The sequence below is a fragment of the Apteryx rowi genome, unplaced genomic scaffold (assembly GCF_003343035.1).
Source record: "Apteryx rowi isolate R43461 unplaced genomic scaffold, aptRow1 scaffold_359, whole genome shotgun sequence".
Taxonomy (NCBI): domain Eukaryota; kingdom Metazoa; phylum Chordata; class Aves; order Apterygiformes; family Apterygidae; genus Apteryx; species Apteryx rowi.
In genome coordinates, this window is record NW_020450074.1 from 671,442 (window position 1) to 690,886 (window position 19,445).

The window sequence follows — 19,445 nt, forward strand, 5'->3', positions numbered from 1 at the left end:
TTGCAGCTCTCTGGCATGAAGGGGCAGATACCCAGCAGCTGGTCCTCTCTGTATTACTATGTAATGTCAAGTTTTGCCCAAGGCTGTGGTTTGTATCATCTTTTCAGTTGATTTTACAGTGGTGTTACATTATCCGGAATTCAGTGGCATAAGTAATTTTAGATTTTGCAAACAAAAATAATATTCTGATGTCTTCCTAAGAGTATGCAGCAGCCTTTTCTTCCGTACCAGCTACTATGGCTATGTTCATGAAGATGACTACAGTTCAAGCATACTTTCTGCAGAAGAAACATTGTTATGCTGACCTCTGGTGTTTCCACTCTAAAAAAGGCAGGTGGAAGACAGCAACAAAACCTGAAAACCAACTCTAAGAAACAGGGAGTTGAAAAGATAAGAACAAAGGGGATCTCTTGTACTCTAGCTCTCCTAAAGGAGTGCTACATCATGTTGTACTCGTGCCAGCACTGAAGTATTAAGTCAAAGCATTGTGTTAGTAGCATCTTATAGTACTAACCTGCTTGTTAGCACTGTGTCTGCTACTAAAATAATACTGTATTTCGGGAGCTCCACATCTGGTGTTCTTCAGGGCTCTGTGCCACATGCCAGCCTCATGCTAGAAGAGATATTTCATGAGGCCAGACTGAGCAAATGAATGACTGAAAAAAGAAGAGGGAGTTCTGTTTCTTGACAAAGATATCATTTAAAAATCCTATGAAAAACATGAAGAGTTAACCCTCTTACTCTTGTGGTAAAAGAAATACTAAAAGTTTTGGATGGTGATCTAACTGAGTCTGTAAATACATATGTATCTGAAGTCTGAACTGCATTTATGCGAAAGATCACAGGTTCCAGCCCAAATACAGAAAACAGTTTCTTAATATACCAATTTTATTTTCTCTAGCTTAGCTTTATATGTGTTTTACATTTTATATCATTTAGTGCCATTTAATATCATGTAGGTGACAGGTGTGAAAATAAGAGAATATGTGGCCAGGGACACAGTGTCCATGCTCTCAATGCTTCACCTCAGAGCTGAAACTCTTTGACATGCTGCATGCAAATAAATTTCAGAACATAAGGCAGTGTATAGAGTAGGATGTTAGAGAAAGAAAAAGAATGGGATTCTTTGCTGAACTACGTATAGTACACTCATATATACCAGTTCTGGAATAGCTTAAAACTAGGAGACTTTTATCTTGAATCTTGCTTCAATTGTTTTAATAGGGTAAAAAAAAACCAAAAATCATTGAAGAGAAAATACAAAATAAATTGGTCACGCAAAATATTTAGGTTGCATACAAATCATTTGTCACTCTTAAGCTCACTGGCTAATGTAGAAGAGAACCAAGAACTCATCTGTTTGTATGTTTTTGGTTAAGTCATGGCCAAGACAGGAAGGATTTTTATATTCAAGTTACATTTCTGTATATGGATGTAAATTACCACTGGAAGCTACGAGCAGGAGAATCAATTCTGGTTAGATATTCTGATGAAGCCATGGCCAGTTGCTAATTTAACCACGGTGCAATCTTATGGTACCCTCTGTTTCTAATTTTAAATCTCTTCAGACTGGAAACCATGCTTCCTTTTGGTGATAGACTGCCTTGGTTATCTTCCATTTAAAGCTGTTCTTTGACAAGTGTTTCTTTCAATAGCAATGCTGATGCAAGCTGTCCCAGGCACTTCATTCCTTTCGTCCCCTCCCATTTGTTCCTGCCTCCACACCACATTTTCACTAGTTTACAGAGCCTTGCAATGGTCCAGGCCCCTGTTTAAAATCCTGTTTAAAAATAACCTAGGCAGATAAAAAACTGTTGATTTTTAACGTAGTTTGCTTCACTTCTCAATCTCTCAAGCAGTAGAACTGACACATTTTAGGGATTGGTCTGGGCGCTGTGATAGATGCATGGGGGTGAAAGAATGGAGCCAAAAATAATATTCATTAAATAAGACCTGAAGACTTGGAGTAGCTTCCTTCAAGTGCTTAATTCTTTTCCTGTTTGCACCTATTTTACATTTCACAGTCCCAGTGGATTTAACGATGTTACAACTGGTTTACCTACAACTGCTATTGCAGTTATGAGTAGCGAATCAGGCACATGTATTTGGAATTGCTGACTGATATTAAATCATCTACACAGTAACTGATAAATGAAGATATGAGTAAACTTGTTGGTAAATACAAGCGGCAAACATGTTCTATAAATGTATACTGAAGTCTGATTAAGCCGTTGGTTAACCTTTTACAAATGCAGAAAACAAAATCATTTATGTATTCTTTACTGATGAATGAAGTAGCAGAAGGTTTTAGCCTTTTTTTTTTGTGCAGGTGTAGATCTGAATTCATTGCGCCAAATGAAGATACAGAGACCTATGACAATGCTTACAGATGTCCGACAACTCATATCAAGTGGAGGAAATGTGAATCAAAAGAATGATGAAGGAGTTACGCTGGTGAGAGGGAATATGTAATAATCAGAGTTTCAGCCCTGTGAATATGCATGTGTTTCAGCTGTTTACCTGTAAGCATATTTGCAAGTGTGGATGCAAGACAATCCACCAAGCAAGAAGGGTCTGCTGGTGTGAAGAGAAATGTAAGAATTCAAGATTTTGGTCCTCATCAGGCCTTTTGAAAATAGCTATATGTCAATATCCTGTCCTGATTTTTAAAAGTCTGGTGCAGCATCTGTGTTATAATGACAACTTTTTTACTCTTAGCTCTAATTTTATTTTAAAAAAGTACACTGAATATGCACCTCAAAAATTAATAGCAAGAAGAAGTATTGTGCAGTGTAGTTTAAAACTAGAGCAGATGTTTATGATCCCTGATATTCTGTTTAACAGATGTCCTAAAACTTCATTGAGTGGTTCTTATTTTAAGCTTGTGTCTTCTGGCTGAGCTAGGAGGTATCCCATGTTGATTAAATGTAACGAAGCATCCAACATATCTGTGGATAAAATATTCCCTCTTCAAAATTTGCATATTATTTCTAGTCACTGGATCTCGTACTTTTTTATGCTTTTTCTTTTCTCTTTTTTCAGGATTGCTATTTTTTCAGCTGTTGAATCATCTTAAAATTAATTATTTTTTCCTTAAATTGCATGTATCTGTGAAATGTTCTCTCTGCATAAAAAAATCTTCACTAATGTTATAAATCAGTAAATGGTCATCAGTAGCATCCAGATGTTGAATCCTTTTTTTTTGTTCTTTTGCTTTTTTTTCTGAAAATACAAAACTAAAATAATTAAAAAGGCAAGTGTTACTGAACCATTGCATTTATGCTTAATTACATCCAATGATACTGAATTAATGCACCAAACCACATTTTTAAAACCTGTGGAACAGTTAAACTATCAAACTGAAAAAGCAAGCAACCTCATATCTGGGTTTATTGAATCCAGACACTAGTTGTGTATGCACTGAAAGTTAGGACTTTTGGGGTGGTGGCCAAACTGTAGTGAAAAACAGGAGCAAGAAGTGGAAGGAAAAGCAATAAGGCAACTTTAGTTTATTTCATTAAAGCATTGATTTAATTTCAAGTTTCCTGGTATATTTAAGCTAAGCTGCTAACTCGACAGTAAAATGCAAGTTGTTTGCATTCTACTTTGCTCTTACTGCTATTTTAGTCTGAATTGGCTTAGTTAAACTGAGTTAAGAACTTACATAGTTATCACTGTATAAAACTTCTTTGGTATTTAGCTGGAATAGTTGAAATACGTGACTGAAATGTGTATAACTACTGCATATATCAGGAAAAATCATTTTGGATAGCTTACTTTTTTTTGTTTGCTTGGTGGAATGTGGACAAAGGGGATGTTTTTGTGTGAACGGGTTAGTGTTGAACTTTGATTTCTGAACTTCTTTCACAGTCTTGCAACAAGTAGCTACAGAGTGGATCATTTTGCTTTTGTTGGAGATTTCTATTATGTGAAACTTTTGTCTTACAAACTGGTGGGAAATCCAGAGTTTGTTAGGCTGCTCTGTCTCTATTCATCTGTGTGGAGTCAGCCAGTCTGCAATAGCTGTGTGTGTATCAAAGGGTTCTAGGAATACGTTTTTGTTGCTCTAAATCTATCTGTACAGAGACAACAACAAAAATACTAGTTTTAAGTAGCAAATGATTTTTTTTTCTCCTGCTAGAGTCTAAGTTGATACAGTTTATGGCTGGAATATTGTTATATGTGAAACTCTACCAAAAACTAAAAGTCTGTTGCTATAATCCTATTGGTTGAAATTCAGCAAGTGTTTTTCCCTAAATAATATTGTTGTTTCGTGTGTTTTCACTCTTTACTGAGTGTAGTCAATTGAATATATTTTATATTCCCTGAATATTCTTCATTTCTGAAGGTGGATTGTAAGCCTTATTAAGAACTTTGACACAAGTAGATTATTTTATAACAATTAGGTGTACCGAGGAGATAAACTTGTCAACACAAGCTGCATCCAACCCATTGTGAATTTGTCAGAGCAACCTGACACAGAGGTCTCCTCAGAGCAATCTAACTGTTTTTTAAATAATAAGTTCACACTGCTAAGCAGCAGATTAAATACTGCAAAGCTGGAAAAGGTGCTGCAAGTCCCAAACAGGGGAGCAGTAAATTAGGAAATAATGTTTAGTCCAGCTTATTTCTTAGCTGGATGTTCTATAGTGTTTTGGTATATATCTCTGTATAACCTGCACCAGCAGTACAAACATAAAGTACTTTCTTTGTGGTGGCAAACTCTGAGGAGAGTGGCACTGAAGCCTGCTTCCTCCTTCTCAGATATTTTTTCTCTGTAGGTCACAATCTCCTCTTCATGAAAGTTACATTATCTGAGTCCATGTGTAAATTAGGATGAATAAGATCAAAAATTGATGCCCATAAATAAATATGCACGTTGTCCTATATACATAGTATATACACATATGTACAGATAAACAATGGTACATGGCAAAATATTTTTATGAGAAATTTCCTAGTGAAAAATTTTTCTAGAAGAGATAAAATAAGTCATAAAATATGTCTTTTGTCCTGTGAACTTTTAAACTTCTTTAAAATAGCAGTTATTAAATTGATGTTTCAATAGAAAATGTAATTTCTTTCCTAAAAACAAAAAGCTGGAGCTAAATCAAATTAAGAGAATTTTTTTTGTTGTTTGTACACTTGAAATGAGAACATTTATAGTGTACAGAATTGGTGTTCTACCCCCTCCCCCCGCCACTCTTTTCCCTCCCTGCACACATTTCTGATTATGTTTTTATTAAAGAATTGCTTCTCAGGGGGAAAACCTTCTAGAGTAAAATTTTTTGTGAGCTGTGTATTTCATCCCTCTGCATCAAGAATGTTCAAAAGGGAAGCTGTGCATGCTTTGCAGATGCAGCTCAACCAGAAATAGCTGGCAAATACTACCTAGGACTCATTTTTTGGAGTCTTCTATTCTTATAGTTACTCTGGGACTACTCAAATCTAGCAACAGGTTTATTGCAAGACCTTTTTTTGCCATTAGCCATCCATTCCAGTTTTCAAAAAAACTGTTACTCTGTTTCTTCAGGTAGTGTTGCTTCGAAGAAAAAAAACATGTGGTTATCTGTTGAATATCTCCTACCTGAGTCAGAGGGCATACATTGCAATTTCTCGCCCTGTAACCTCAGTCCTCCATTCCTGCAAACTTACTGAGGCCTCTTCTTACTGACCTTGTGAGAGCTGATTCCTCGTAACTGTGGAAGAGCAATTATATTGTGCTGATTTCCAAATGCAGATTTTGTCCCCTTTGCTCCCAGAAGCAGAGGGAATATTTGGAATCATAGCAGAGATCCATGAGAAAATAAATACCCCCAAGCTGTCAGCTGAATGATTCAGGACATATGAAGTATGTGACTCAACACACTTATTCACAGTAAATGTGAAACAGTTTCCACCGAGAACCACTAGTGACAGATTTTCCCCGATGTACGATTTTTAATTTCATTTTCCTCTTTTACTGATTTACTAGAGTAAATAAAGAATTTGAATTGCCCTATAATGCATGTCTTTCTATATGATTGGTTTGTGTGTTTCTCTTCACAGTCCTCTTTGGTTTTATATTTATATTGGTTTTATATTTATATTACATATTTGTTGTTTTATATATATATATATATATATATATATAGCTATTATATTTAAATTATTTCAATCCTATTCTGTAGATACCATCTATAGTGTATTTAATTGCTGATATGAATGCCAAACACATGTAGAGCCTTGTTTATCAACATATCACAGGTTAATGTCCAGTTTCTCAAATCAGCCATTAACAAACTATTAAATAAAAAACTGTTAATACCAGAAAATATTTCTGAGCTTCACCTTTTCCCTTCTCACCACTGTAGTCCTCACTACCTGATCTCTCATACTGTCCTTGCTACTCAGGATGACAAGCCACGGGCAAACAGAGCTAACTTTAAAGTTGCCCCTACTTTAGCAGGAGGTTGGACAAGGTGACCTCCCAAGGTTCCTTCAGACCTAAGTTTCTATCATTCTGTTAATGCACTTTCCTCTCTCTCTGCCCTGCTTTAATTCTGAAATGAAGTTTACTAATCTAGAGAACCAACTCAAATTATTAAAGCAATAGCACTCAAAATAATTAAGCAATATCTAGTGAAGCAGGGTAAATAGGAGAAATAAAATCACTCTGTTTGAAAATTGGGAAGGTATTTTCTGTGACTGATTTTGCACTACAAACCCAATGTGCTTAGTCTGATTATGTGTTAATGAATTCAGTTTAGAGTAAAACAGTGTCAGTTTACATCTGAAGTATTTGAACTGTCACAAAAGAAGTCAGATCTAGGCCAAGCTCTGCTGAAACATATGAGTCTACTTGAGCTCATGAAATTTGTGAAAATGTTTAAAAGGATATTCTTGAAATTGTGGGAAAAATATCTGGTGGGACTGGAAAAGTAGATACCAATAATCTGGCATTCTTATTTTTTGGCAGGTTTGCTTTATGAATGCTAAAAAGGATTCTGCAGTGGTTTCCTAGAATGTTGTTTTCAACGCGTAGATTTTGCATTTGTCATTGTTGAGATTTATACGGCTCGGTCTGTGGGACAGCCAATATGTGCTATAATCCCTTACAGGTTTTTAAGAGATGTAAACTATTAAGCTACTTTCATATTGCAGCTTCACGTGGCCTGTGCAAACGGATACAAGAATGTGGCATCTCTGATTCTGGATCATGGGGCTGATCTCAACGTAGTGGATAATCAGTATTGGACACCTCTGCATTTAGCTGCAAAGTATGGGCAGGTAAAGCATGATTTATTTTTTCTTCCTTCTCTTTTCTGTGATAGTACTTTCTAGCAATAGTAAAGATGTTCAAGTCAGGGAGACTTTAATATGAAAAAATTAAACATTTTGCACTATAAGTGGTATATGAAATAACAAATAACACTTGAGAATAAACATCATAAAGCTATCAACCTGGTACAGCTTGTTAAGATCAATATACCGTCAATAACAGTTTCTCTTCAGCAAAAATTCAGTTTACACCAAAATTTGAAAGAAAGCCAAAACAAACATGTTTGCCATATGTTTTTTTATATTCTGATGTCAAAGGCTTAGTTTTAGCTAGCAGATTTGCTGTGTACATTTTTGTGAAGGAATGCCCGGGATCCACTTAACAGTGTTGTTGCACTGAAAGCTTTCTGGACACTGAGTTGTGGAAGGGTATGCTGGGCCAGGATTTTGGGGCCATGCCTAAATGTGGCTTGTGCCTCTTGACATCCCACTATTTCGTGTTTGCTTCACCCTCACTCTCCCAGAACACCCCACACGCCTTTGTTATGTCTGACCGTTTCAGGAGAGCTCCCTGTCCACTAGTCCCACTCACGCACCTCACACCCCTACCCACTGCTTGCAAACCGCCACTTACCCACAGCCACCTTCCTAAAACCCCTCTGATGCGTCCCAGCTCAGCCCCCCACCTTCCTGCCCTTGCTTCTGCCAGGGCTCCACTGCAGCCCACAGAAAACTTGCCCCTTCCCACCTCTGTCCTCCACCGCGAGGCACTGGGACCTGCTCTGGTCCAAGGACACGGTGCGGAGCATCACTGCCTTGCTCTCAGCTTTCTGGTTTCTTCTGCTCAGACTCCTGCTGATGGCAGGGATATCCTTCGCGACGTGTGGATGAAGGTGTACAGAGTCAGTCGGAAAATGCTGTGAATTGTAGCTGTCAGGCCAGTCCCCTGTATTTTGTCATTTTGCAATGTCTATTTCTATCACTTTGCCTTAGAGAAAGTGATGCTTTTAAACATAACTCAAAATGGCAAAATGTTGTTGATCCTTCATATGATTCTGTTTGGTTTCCTTTTTTTAATTTTCAGTAAATATAAATAAAAATACTCGTGGATTTTTGCTGAGAGTATGAACTCCATTGTTAGATAAGTCTTAATTCCATTTCTGATCTCAGTGGAGATCATGTCATTAATTTAGCTGAATCTCTTTCCAGGAATTGAGGAGAATTAGGATTTTTAATCATGTCTGTTTCTGGTATCTGGTTTCTGGAATATGCAACTAAGTGTGTATATTTTATTTATTTATTTATTTATTTATTTATTTGAGTCTTTCATTGTAAGTGGTTTAAGGAATACATTCTAAGCACTCAAAAAGGTTCAGTGAAAAGCAAAAGAGAGGTGTATATAAGTAGACTGATGTAGTTCAAGTACTTACTCCATGTATGTTATATTTCAACTGTCAAACTGTTCACCTTAGGAAAATTGAAAAGTCTTACTTTGAAAGGACTAAGGAAGAACTTTTCTTTGGTTATATGTGTGTGACATATATATGTATTTGCAGCACCAACTCTGGATGACTTGAAATACTTTTTTTTTTTTTTTGTGTCATGAAGTCAGGTATTTTTCTATTTCAAACAAACCTGTAGATGTGAAAGTTTGTGATTGCAAGTGGCTAATGGAAAAAAAAAATCTTCCCTTTTGAAGTGTTGTAAGAGCTCAGCCTGCTGTTTTATGAGATGATCCTGTTAGATGGCTTTTTTGTTGAACTGTTTCCCTTCATGTCCCAGATGATGATGGCAGTGATTGTGGTTATCATTCTATCCCCAGAGTTTAAAGTGAGAAACCAGGGACTAATTGTGCTAGGCACTGTACAAGCACTACTTATATTTGTGTAAGAAGACAAATGAATTAACACATGCTTTTCCTCACTAATAATAACAAAATAAACAGCAAATGTCTTCCTTGTGTATTGTTAATGAATAATACAAACTTGGAGCTATCTTATTAACATCATAGATAATTTGCCATCCTTATTTAGAAGATAGTTATGGCTTGCATATGGATTCTATTTATAAGAAAAAGTAAATCATATTTAAAATTGCTTTATCAAGAGGGATTCATTAGATGTGAGGGAAAATATTCCATCCAGTAGCTAAGCCATCAGAGTATTTTTAAGATTTCCATTCTTACGATAATAATTTTGAAACATCTTTTAGCCTCAATATGGATTCATATGCATATCATATTTACAGCTCCATTTTGAGTAATTAATTATAGACAAATATGAGCATCGGTACAATTTTGGAAAAAAAATTACATGGCAGGAGTAACCTTAGTCAAGATATAACTTGGGATAGTCTGTTTTAAATAAAAATATATTTACAAGGAATTGTTTATTTTTAACAAAAAGATATTAATTTGTTTCCTGAGGAAGTTATTACTATAAATTCCGCACTTACAGTTTCATACAATTCACAATTGTAAGGCCCTTACAATTTCACATTTTCTTGTAATAGAAATTTGTGGTTGCTTTTGTTTAAAAATCTCACTTGAATAACTCACTAGAGTGATAAATCTGAATCTTCTAGCAGAAAATTATAAATCTATTTGGTTTTAGTTTGATGCACTGCTGTTTGTATTTACAGTGAGAAAGGCAACTGTTTTAAGGTGTGATAAACTAACTCCCTTGCAACCTCATATCTAAATGAATGAGACAGATCCATTTAGATTTAAGGAGAGAAGCAGATGCCTTTTAAAATGTGAATATATAGACAGAAACTATGCCGTGAATCTTTAACTGTCTTTCTGGTTCACAATTTTATGTATTTTTAATTCCATATTTTTTTAAAGTTCATGTATAATGCATTCTTCCACCTTCATTACACTGAACAAGCATACTACCCTGAAAGTTCTTTTCTGTTGAATTGATTTCTTTCCTTCCAGGAATGTATTTAAACAGAAGAATAGTGGTTCTTGTCTATTAGCTTGTCTAATAAGTAATGATCCTTTAATGATTAGTTCTAGATGTTTAAAGAGAAAAACAAAAACTTTCTGTAACATTGGTGCTTAGTAGTTCACTAGCACTGCTGCTGAAAGATCTGCAGCCAACCCCCACCCAAAATATTATTAGTAATATTATTATTCCATGAGTCGTAATGACTGACAGTTCTCATTCTGTTCATGGAGTGCCTGCAAAATTCTTAGTCATTCAAAGATATAGTTCCATATATATTTTCAGCCAAAGTGAGGCGTGTATAGACCAAAGGATGGGTAGATTGCCCATTGGATGGTGTGTTTCTCCCCACTGATCATGTATGGGGCATGGAGTAGGTGTTTTACTCTCAGACAGCTTAAAGTTGCACAGAATGAATCCTACAGAGGAAGTACAGAAAGAGTTAAAGATTTGAAGGAATATCAATCTTATCGAAAGCAAAACAATAATGTTTGTTGCATTTTTTTCAAAGAAGGAATAACCTAAGCTTTAAGTGCCAATACTATATTATATTATTATTATATTATATTATCTGATGTGAAAAAGTAGCTATTTTAATATACTTTTTAAAAGCAGTTTTAAACATACTCTAGTCACTGATAGATACACTATCTAAAATTTGCTTAAAATTTGTCCAAATATTAAAAAAGAACATAAATGAATGATGTATGAATTGTTTTATGAGGACCAGAGTGTGTAGATCCAGTGTAGAACATCTTTCTTCCTTGTATAGGAGTACAGTATATTATTACTGAGTTTGAGGGATATGTGCAGGATATGGCTATTGAGTACAAGATAAGGCTACTGAAGCTGCTGACTGAAGGTCACTCTCCCTTTGTAAATTGAGGCTCTGCTTTGCAGGAACAGATTAGGTTACAATGAGTGCAGCAGAGTAGTTACTGAAATACTACCAGCTGCAAACATTAAAAAACGATGGTAGTAGCATTAAAAAATAGGCATATTTTTAAGTGATGTTCTTCTGAGTTTTTAGGACTGTTGTTGTCATTTCACCCCCCTGTAACTATGAAGGCTAAAAACCTATTTTTAATGCAAGTTGAGATTCTCACATTACACCAAAAATAGATATTATTCAGGTATTAAGGTCAGAGATTGCTCAATACTTTAATAAAATGATGGGATATAATAACCTCTTCAACACACATGCAAACCTGTATCAGTTAGACACAAAAACCTCTTCAGAGTAAGGTTATGAAGGCAGCAAAGTCGAACGTCAGGAAGTTAGAATATGTCAGGGTTGGCTACATAAATTTAACTGAGCCTTTTGGACATATCCACGCTAATGTTGTCATTGACAGCAGTTTTGGCTCTCTGTCTCATTCACAACAGGATGGGGAGTGCTGATGCATGTGTGACCATGATGCAGCACACACACTCACTGGGGCACCACTGCTTCCATGCTATCACTGACACCAACTATAGAAGAGCAACTTGTATTTCTTAGGCTGAACCCCTAATCTGAATTTTGGGATCAGTGCAGCAATCCTTTTCTGAAGAGCTATTAATCTGGCAGGGGGAGTGCTGCCCCTGCCAGACACCTTCCAGGCTGCTGTGATCAGGAGAGCACACGCTTGCCTGCCCCGCAGTGGGAATAGGCTGCATCTCTGACATTTTCCTTGGGTACTTTGGCACAATTCCCAGGCACAAGCTGTTTCTTTGTGGTTTATTACAGAAATGTCACCTTTCAAACCAGCTATTGGAGGCGTGCAGGTCAGAGCTGACTCCCCAGTAGCTTAAACACTACCTCTCCCGAAATTTCATTCTTGGGGCATGCTGGCCATGTTTAAACTGTTAAATCGCTAAATAAAAGAAGGCCAGGGATTAAGCTAGATGACAGAGTCAGGCTCAGATCCACATTGTTTAGACCTACCTCCCTCTATAGGAGATTAAGCTCGCTCTTAGAGAGCTGCTTGGAGTGATCCAAAGCAGAGTCAGGGAAGGAGCTAACAATTAAGCAGTGTGGTTAACAAGGGCTACTTAAGCTTGTTCCGTGGTGCTCTCTTATTTAACAAGATAGACTTAGCCTGTGGCTATTGAGGCTTTAACAATTTCATGATGTCAAATACAGATAAGAAAATCGCTGAACTGCTGTCTGTATTTCTCCAAGAATAACAATTGCGCAAGCAAGGGTGTCCCGTTAAGCAAAACTAAATTTATTGTAATTTAGTGAGCTCACATGTGCAGTTCCTCATTGTTAGCACATTATATACATCCTGCATCATTTTCAAAATGTGTGAATAAAATTGCCATCCTGTAAGAATGTTATCCCATAATACAATTGCTTGGCTTGTTTGGTTGGACTGAATAATATGTGTCTAGCTAGCTAGTTCCTCCAAATACAGCATTTCTTTCAGACCATGGGAGGGACTCTGTGTCTGAGAGAACACACCTAGGTATTGCATTGTCTAATGTGCTCCTCGTTATCCAGTCACACTAGTCATTTAGACCCAATCATGAACTGTAGCTTCATTTTCTTTTCTCTAAGTGCATTCTGATGTCTAGACTGAAAATTCAGAATCATTAGAATATGCTTCAACTTAAAAGAGATACCTGAACTCAATGTAAGAAGTCATACTTAATCTCATTCAAGTTTGGCCATTGTCATAGCAGCTCCTTTGAATTCAGTTTCTGGACTTAAGCAAACACATTCCACAAATGTTTTCAATGAGAAGAGCCTAAAGAAGGGTATACTTGTTCAGTATTTCAAAAGGAATAGAGTAGAGTCACTCAGGGGATACATATTTTCCCTGTCAAGCAGTTGGAATCTTTCATTTATGGTCAGAAAATCCTCCAGAGAATGTTTTATCCAGATATATCTCACCCTCTTTTCTTTAGTCTTTTTGTTCTTCTTTGGCCTGCGTGATGATACTCAGGTAGAACAGCAGCATTTCCCTTCAGATCAAATTACACTCATTTCCCTCAAGCAGAGGGAGCACTTTGGGATTTCTGCCTGTGATATCTTTCTTTCACTCTCAATATATTCAGGAGATTTCTATAAATCTTTCAAATGCTAATTGTGGATACAGAATACTAAAGCAAGAAAAGCTAGATTCACACAATACCAAATGATAAGAAAATACATTTACGAGCCTGAGCTTCATAAACAGACTAGGGGCAACCTCAGTTCACAAAAACATAAAATTTTCAATGTTTATATATATGTTGTTAAAACTGAGATGCGCATGGACTGCATTATATATTCTGCTCGATCATTGCAGTGTCTCATTGATCAATATAAATTTAATTTTCCTTGAAATGCCAACTATAGTAACTTTCTGTCACATATATATGTGTGTTTATATAAAAATACCAGAGATATATGTGAAAAAGAAAGCTAATAAGACAGTACAGGCACAAACTTTGGGAAGTGCCAGATTTAAGATTTTTCTGTGTGGTATTGATATAGAACTTGTATGCACATGACTCACAAGCATCTTTAATCGTCCTCATCATCATCATCTTATATTTTTCCTGCCTTATTTTATTTTTCTCTAATTTCCTGGGGGGATTGAAAAGTAGAAATTTAGGTTATCAGTCTTACAGCTACCTGGCTCAACTGCTGAAGAAAAACTTTTAACTGACCTTAGTCACTTCTTTAGGCAGTTGAAAACATGTAACGTTGTCCTTCTTTATGTGAACTATTCCGGAGACAGAGAAGGTATATATGTAGGCAATATATGTTAAACAAACTCACTAACAGAAAGGTAGTGGTGATGCTTGGGGACTGTTCCAAGCTCTGTATATAAACAGACACAGGCTTTTCAGTTCATTCCTCCCACATGTAACCTTACTTGTTCCATTTTCTTCAATCTGTTCCATTCTTGTCTTTATTGTAGTCCCATTTTAACATTACTGTCCTATTTATTTACCTGGCTTCATATCCCTTCCTTAGGCTTCTTATCCCAATCCTAATTTCTTGCACAGCCAGCTTCTGTCCCTCCTCCTCTCCCTGGTTCTCATCTCAGCTTTCTCACTCCTCTACTTTGGCTTCATGCCAACCTCCCTGCCCTTCTGTTACACTTATCCCTTTTTCCCACTTACTCAAAATCCTGTCCTCCCTTGTTAAATCTCAGTGGGTTGTTTTCCTCACCATGTCACTCTCCTCTTTCATTTTCTTTGTCTGTCTAGTCTGCCCCTACCTATGTCCTGGCTCCTTGCCAAATCTCTCTTCTTCTGCCCTTACACTTCACTTCTTTCATGTTGTTAGTTCCAAATCCCAGCATTTTATCCATGCTCTGTTCTATTTTCCCCCTCTACTCTTTCTTCCCTGCTGCTAGTCTCATTCCCCTGACCTCCTTTTTCTAATCTGTTCCACTTTGCTGACCGCAGGTCGTTAAGATCTTCTCTCCTCCACACTCAGATAGGAAAAATACCTTCGTCTTCTCTTCCATATTAAGAAGGGAGCTCTGTAACAAGTTTCAGACATGGTTTCCTGTGTCTGGGGCAGTATTATGGATCAGACCTGCAATTGCAGAGAAAATGCTGCTTAGCCTCTAAATGATACTGCTCTTGTTTGGGGTTTACGCACAGGGCTTTGGCCTCAAGGGAGATTCAGTCTTCTAAGCCATATGCTCTATTTAATGGAAAACAAGGATGGGATCTTCAAAACTCAAAGCAGAGCAACTCTAATTGTCCAATAGTTACCTTACTCCCAAATGGTAGGAATTAGAAGGTCCCAGTCTTGGGTTTTGGTTTTGTTTGGTTTTCTCCCCAATAGCTTAAGTGAATACAAGTCCCTAACCTGCACTTTTCCTCTTCATATCCTTGATGTTTAGTGAAGTGCCTACTCTCACCACAGTCCATTAGTTCAACACATCTCTCCAGTGTTATTCTAAGTAACTTTTTACTTAATGACTTATCTGATCTTATTTATTCTATCTGCTGAATATATGGCTAGCCTGAAGTTACAGCATTTTCACCACAGAACTAATAATAATAATCATCGTCATCATCTAGACTACTTCCCTGATCTCATTTTTTTTGGTTTTGTTGCAAATTTTTGAGACATCCAAGTTCTTGCTGACTAATAGACACTGATACTGGTTAGACTAATATTTAGGCCAACAGTAATTATGCTAACAAAGGTGGGCTCTTTGATTTATCTGTTATCTTAAAGCTCTCTTATAAGCATGTGATGGGTATGATTTTTTCAGAGGTTTGAAACTTGGCTAAATTTTGGCAGTTTTCCGAAGTGACAACAAAAGAATGTTCTCAACCCACATAATTCATCTTCTGTCTAATATGAAGACTTCAAATCATGCGAACGTTGGAGCTTATAGTAAAAGAGCTCCCAAGGGTTAAGCAATATATTTTCCCATATTTTCATTTTTGGTTGATTTATCTTTCTGTCTAATTTTTTAAGAAATGAAACATAAGCACATACATGCAGCAATCCTAGAAAAGTGGATAGCAAAAATCACACAGGGAGGTAAACAACCAGTTTTCAAACCCAGTGAAGTAAAGTTTAGCAAAGTTATGAGCAACTGAAAACATGTTCTTATGAATGCAGATGTAAGCTATCTTAGTGATGAAGCTTCTAGACTGCTGACAATTTTGGTGTAACCAGTGTTTTTTCATGTGTTCTGCCTATTGTTTACTTGTGAATAAACACCTTAAAGATTAAACACCTTAAAGATTAAAATAATACTTGGGAATTTCACTATGTCACACAATATCATGAGGTTTGTGTTGCGAAGTAATACTAATTTCAATCTAAGGCTGTCAATCCACTTGTGTACTATTATATATCTTTGTTTCACTGTCGATGAGAACATGGGACCACATCCAGAGAAAGTGGAGTGGAACCTGAACAGTGGCAGCAGACGGGATACTGATGCAGGAGCTGAGTAGGGAGTTTTTACTCAAGAAGAACTGAGGTATGGATGTCAGGAAGGAAAAGAAAAAGGGACTTGACTCAAAAAAGGGGTAATGGCACCAAGAAAAGGATAGAAGAAAACAGGTTAGGGAGATAGGTGGAAGTACATGTAGATAGCTGGAAGATTCAGATATAGGGAATAGAAAGAGAGGGCCTGGGGAATCAAAAATGGGGTGGGAGAAATGAACAAAAATTTGAAGTGAACCAGATCACGAAGGGTGGTAGGAAATGTCCGACTTTGAAACAGAAAGAGAGGTATGGAGAGAAATGTTGGATTTGACAGGGAAGAAGAGTGAGGGATAGAAGGAATTTACTGTTGCAGGTGAATGCAAATTAGATGATACATATTCATTGCTATGCACACCAGTCCATTAGCATAAAACCTCCAGGTCTCTAAATTTGCAGCTTTATCAGGTATCTCCCCAGTGGTGGAGAAAAGGAAAAAATGATGTGAGATAGTGGCAGTGAGGCTTGGATAGTAATTCAAGAGTGCAAAGCTCAGCCAGAGCCTGCAGCTCATCCTTTGCAGGTGCTGGCACAGATGTAGCATCCTGTGTATTGCTTCAGAAGAAAATACTAGACCAGAAAGGAGAGGAAGAGAGACACTTTTCAGGAGCATTTTTTCTGCTCTCCAGCTACGTCCCTTGCACTAAAACTAACATGTGGCTTGAGAGCAGCTTGGAGCTGCCTTTGCAGTGTATAGGGGGATTCCCGAGGAATTTTGATTGCTACTGCTCATCCCGTATTTCTTATTCTGCCACTTCAGTCTCTTATCTGTGGCAACAGGCCTCACAGTCTGTCAGCTGGCCAACATTTGTGCACCTAAGCCTGTGTTTTATGAAACTGTGCTTGGCTTTCTTAGCTAAACCTTTGTGTGTGGTGGAACTTACTCCCCTGCCTTCAATTTTGGTAGGGGGAAATTGTATTTGAAGGCTATGTAATGTGCCTCTAGCAGTTAACTTATTTATGCAGCTTTTTTTTTTCCCTATAGCTTTTTAATTTCAGTATTGTACTCCTTGTTTCATTACCTTTGAAGAGCTGTTTAGTTCCAGTCCCCCTCCTTTCAATGTTTTCTTTGTTCATATGTTTATATATGTTTCTAGCTGCTTAGATCATAAGCATTGCTGCCGTTGATGTTGAGTCACACAACATTTCCTTTGAGGAGTAAAGCTTAAGTCTGCAGCAGGAAGGCTGTATTTTTTACCAGTGAGGGCTCTTTACCTCCAGCTGGTGTGCAAAGGCGAAGCAGAATTTGTGTGTGTAGTATCTGTCCTTATCTACATTATCAGAGGGTGTTCGCATGATCCTTCTGTGAATGCACATCTCATGTGTGAGGTATGATATTCGGGTGCAAGGAAATTCATATGCTGGCACAAAGTTTTCTTTTTTACAAAAAAAAAGAAAAGAAAAAGGAAGACACTTCCTGTATGAAGCCATTTCACAAGCTCAGATCAGTGTTCACTGTATCTGAAATGCTACAGGATAACCAGTCCAAGGAGATAGAAATTGGCTAATAATTCTATCAAAGCTCCTTCGCACTGGGCTCTTTCCAAGGCTAGTCACTAGCTGAATTTTTCATAAGGGTGACAGAAAAAGCCTTCAATGTGCTTTTCAGAAAATGGTTTCTCTGTTTCCTTCTGCCTCTGACTATATTATGGTTATTGAAAGACTAGTATATGGCTAATCAAACCTTGATTATTCTTGACTGGGTTCTCCCACCAACCTGATCTCCCAATCAGAACAATAACATGCCAAGTTGACTTCCCCGAAAGAACAACTCAGATAAGCATCTTCATAAATTTTGCTTAAACTCAGGAAAATAGTGGTTATAATCACGTACTATTTTGGGAAAAATATGGTTCTGTTGGTTTTATTGTAGCAGTCTGCTTGCACATCTGATCATGTTTTCTGTCTTGTTTAGCTCAACGTTGAGCATTTGCACACACACACACACACACACACACAAAACTTTTTCTTTAATCTGGACAATGTAAAGGTGTGATTAGTATAATCTTTCTTAATAATTTTCATCAAGAATTTCCTGTTTCCATGAATATTCAAATTTTTAAATGTTTACTAACTGATTGATTCAGATGGAGGAGAAATGGTCTCTTTGGAAAAGTTGTAGATGACCTCTGCTATGTTAAAGTATATGTGATGATGTTGGAAAGGAATTTAGGGAAGTTAAATCTGACAGTTAGAACTTTATAACAGTAGAGTACAATCACTGTTGAAATACTGCCCTACTTAATATTTTTTTTTGTCTTCTGTCACTGGCTACTTTTAAATAAAAGGCCTGTGTTACCATAGCAATGAAAGTATTAATGGAAAATAAAATTTTAGAGACTAACATGATTCCAACTGTGCTGTTTTTCTATGGTAAATGATACTGAGTGTCTATTTAACACTTCTTTTATCACATTAGCTTTTTGTATTTTCCTAATTTGGAAAGATAAGCCATGGATTGGCTTGTCTGAAGCAGTGAAAATAGATGAGTGCTTTTCATACCAAGGACTGAGAGAGGACACTTTTCCCTTAGGGTAAAAACTATTATATGTCTATTTCTGCATTCTGCCTCTAGAGATAATTATGTCAACAGTGAAATCATTATTTTAAACTTGACCACCCTAGTGTAACTTTAAAATTGACCCACAGTCAGGGACCACATCCCCCAGCTTTGCAGCCGACAGCCAAGCTGCTTGTGAGATAGCTCCAAAACCACCGTAGTTCAGAGCTCAGCTCTAAAATGCTGCACTGTAAATGGTGGCTGCTCAGAGGCTGCTCTACAGAAAAAAGATGGAAAGCAGATAGCAAAGAACCAGGCTACAAGTCTTGTCCAAGAAGGCGAGGAAGTGCCTGGGCAGGTTGTCCATGCTGAGGAGCCTCATGTGGGCAGGCTGCCAGCAGCAGCCAAGCCAGCTCTCTTCGAGCAGGCTCTAATGGGTCTACAGGACCTACAATGAGGCAATGAAGGCAACAAGAGCCTAAAACCAAAGCCCTTGAGGAAAGGGCATGCATATTAGCTCTCATGGGAAAAACACTACCTTTCAGAGGCTTATTCTTTGTCTTATCAATTTGGTGATTGATTTATGTGCTGAGGGTTTTATATTTGGGGGATGAGAGAGGGAGAGTCTGTTTAGGTAGTTGACTCAATTATACACTGTAGCCATGAGTTTCATTCATTCCTAAAAAGAAAATCTACTAAAGAACCAGAACAATGTTTCAGTGTGGTTTTCACTTGCTACAAGAAATGTTTCATTTTTGATTAGCAATGACATTAAAATGTATCCATGTAAATATCAGGG

The 19,445-nt window shown here is 37.2% G+C and overlaps 1 protein-coding gene across 1 annotated transcript in view; it reads left to right on the forward strand.

The window, feature by feature from the left end:
- MYO16 (myosin XVI) overlaps window positions 1–19,445 on the forward strand; it is a 312,759-nt gene that overhangs the window by 93,985 nt on the left and 199,329 nt on the right. The window contains exons 6-7 of the mRNA XM_026073032.1: window positions 2,330–2,454; window positions 7,144–7,269. Coding sequence (XP_025928817.1) covers window positions 2,330–2,454; window positions 7,144–7,269 — 251 coding nt within the window. The remainder of the gene's footprint in view (window positions 1–2,329; window positions 2,455–7,143; window positions 7,270–19,445) is intronic.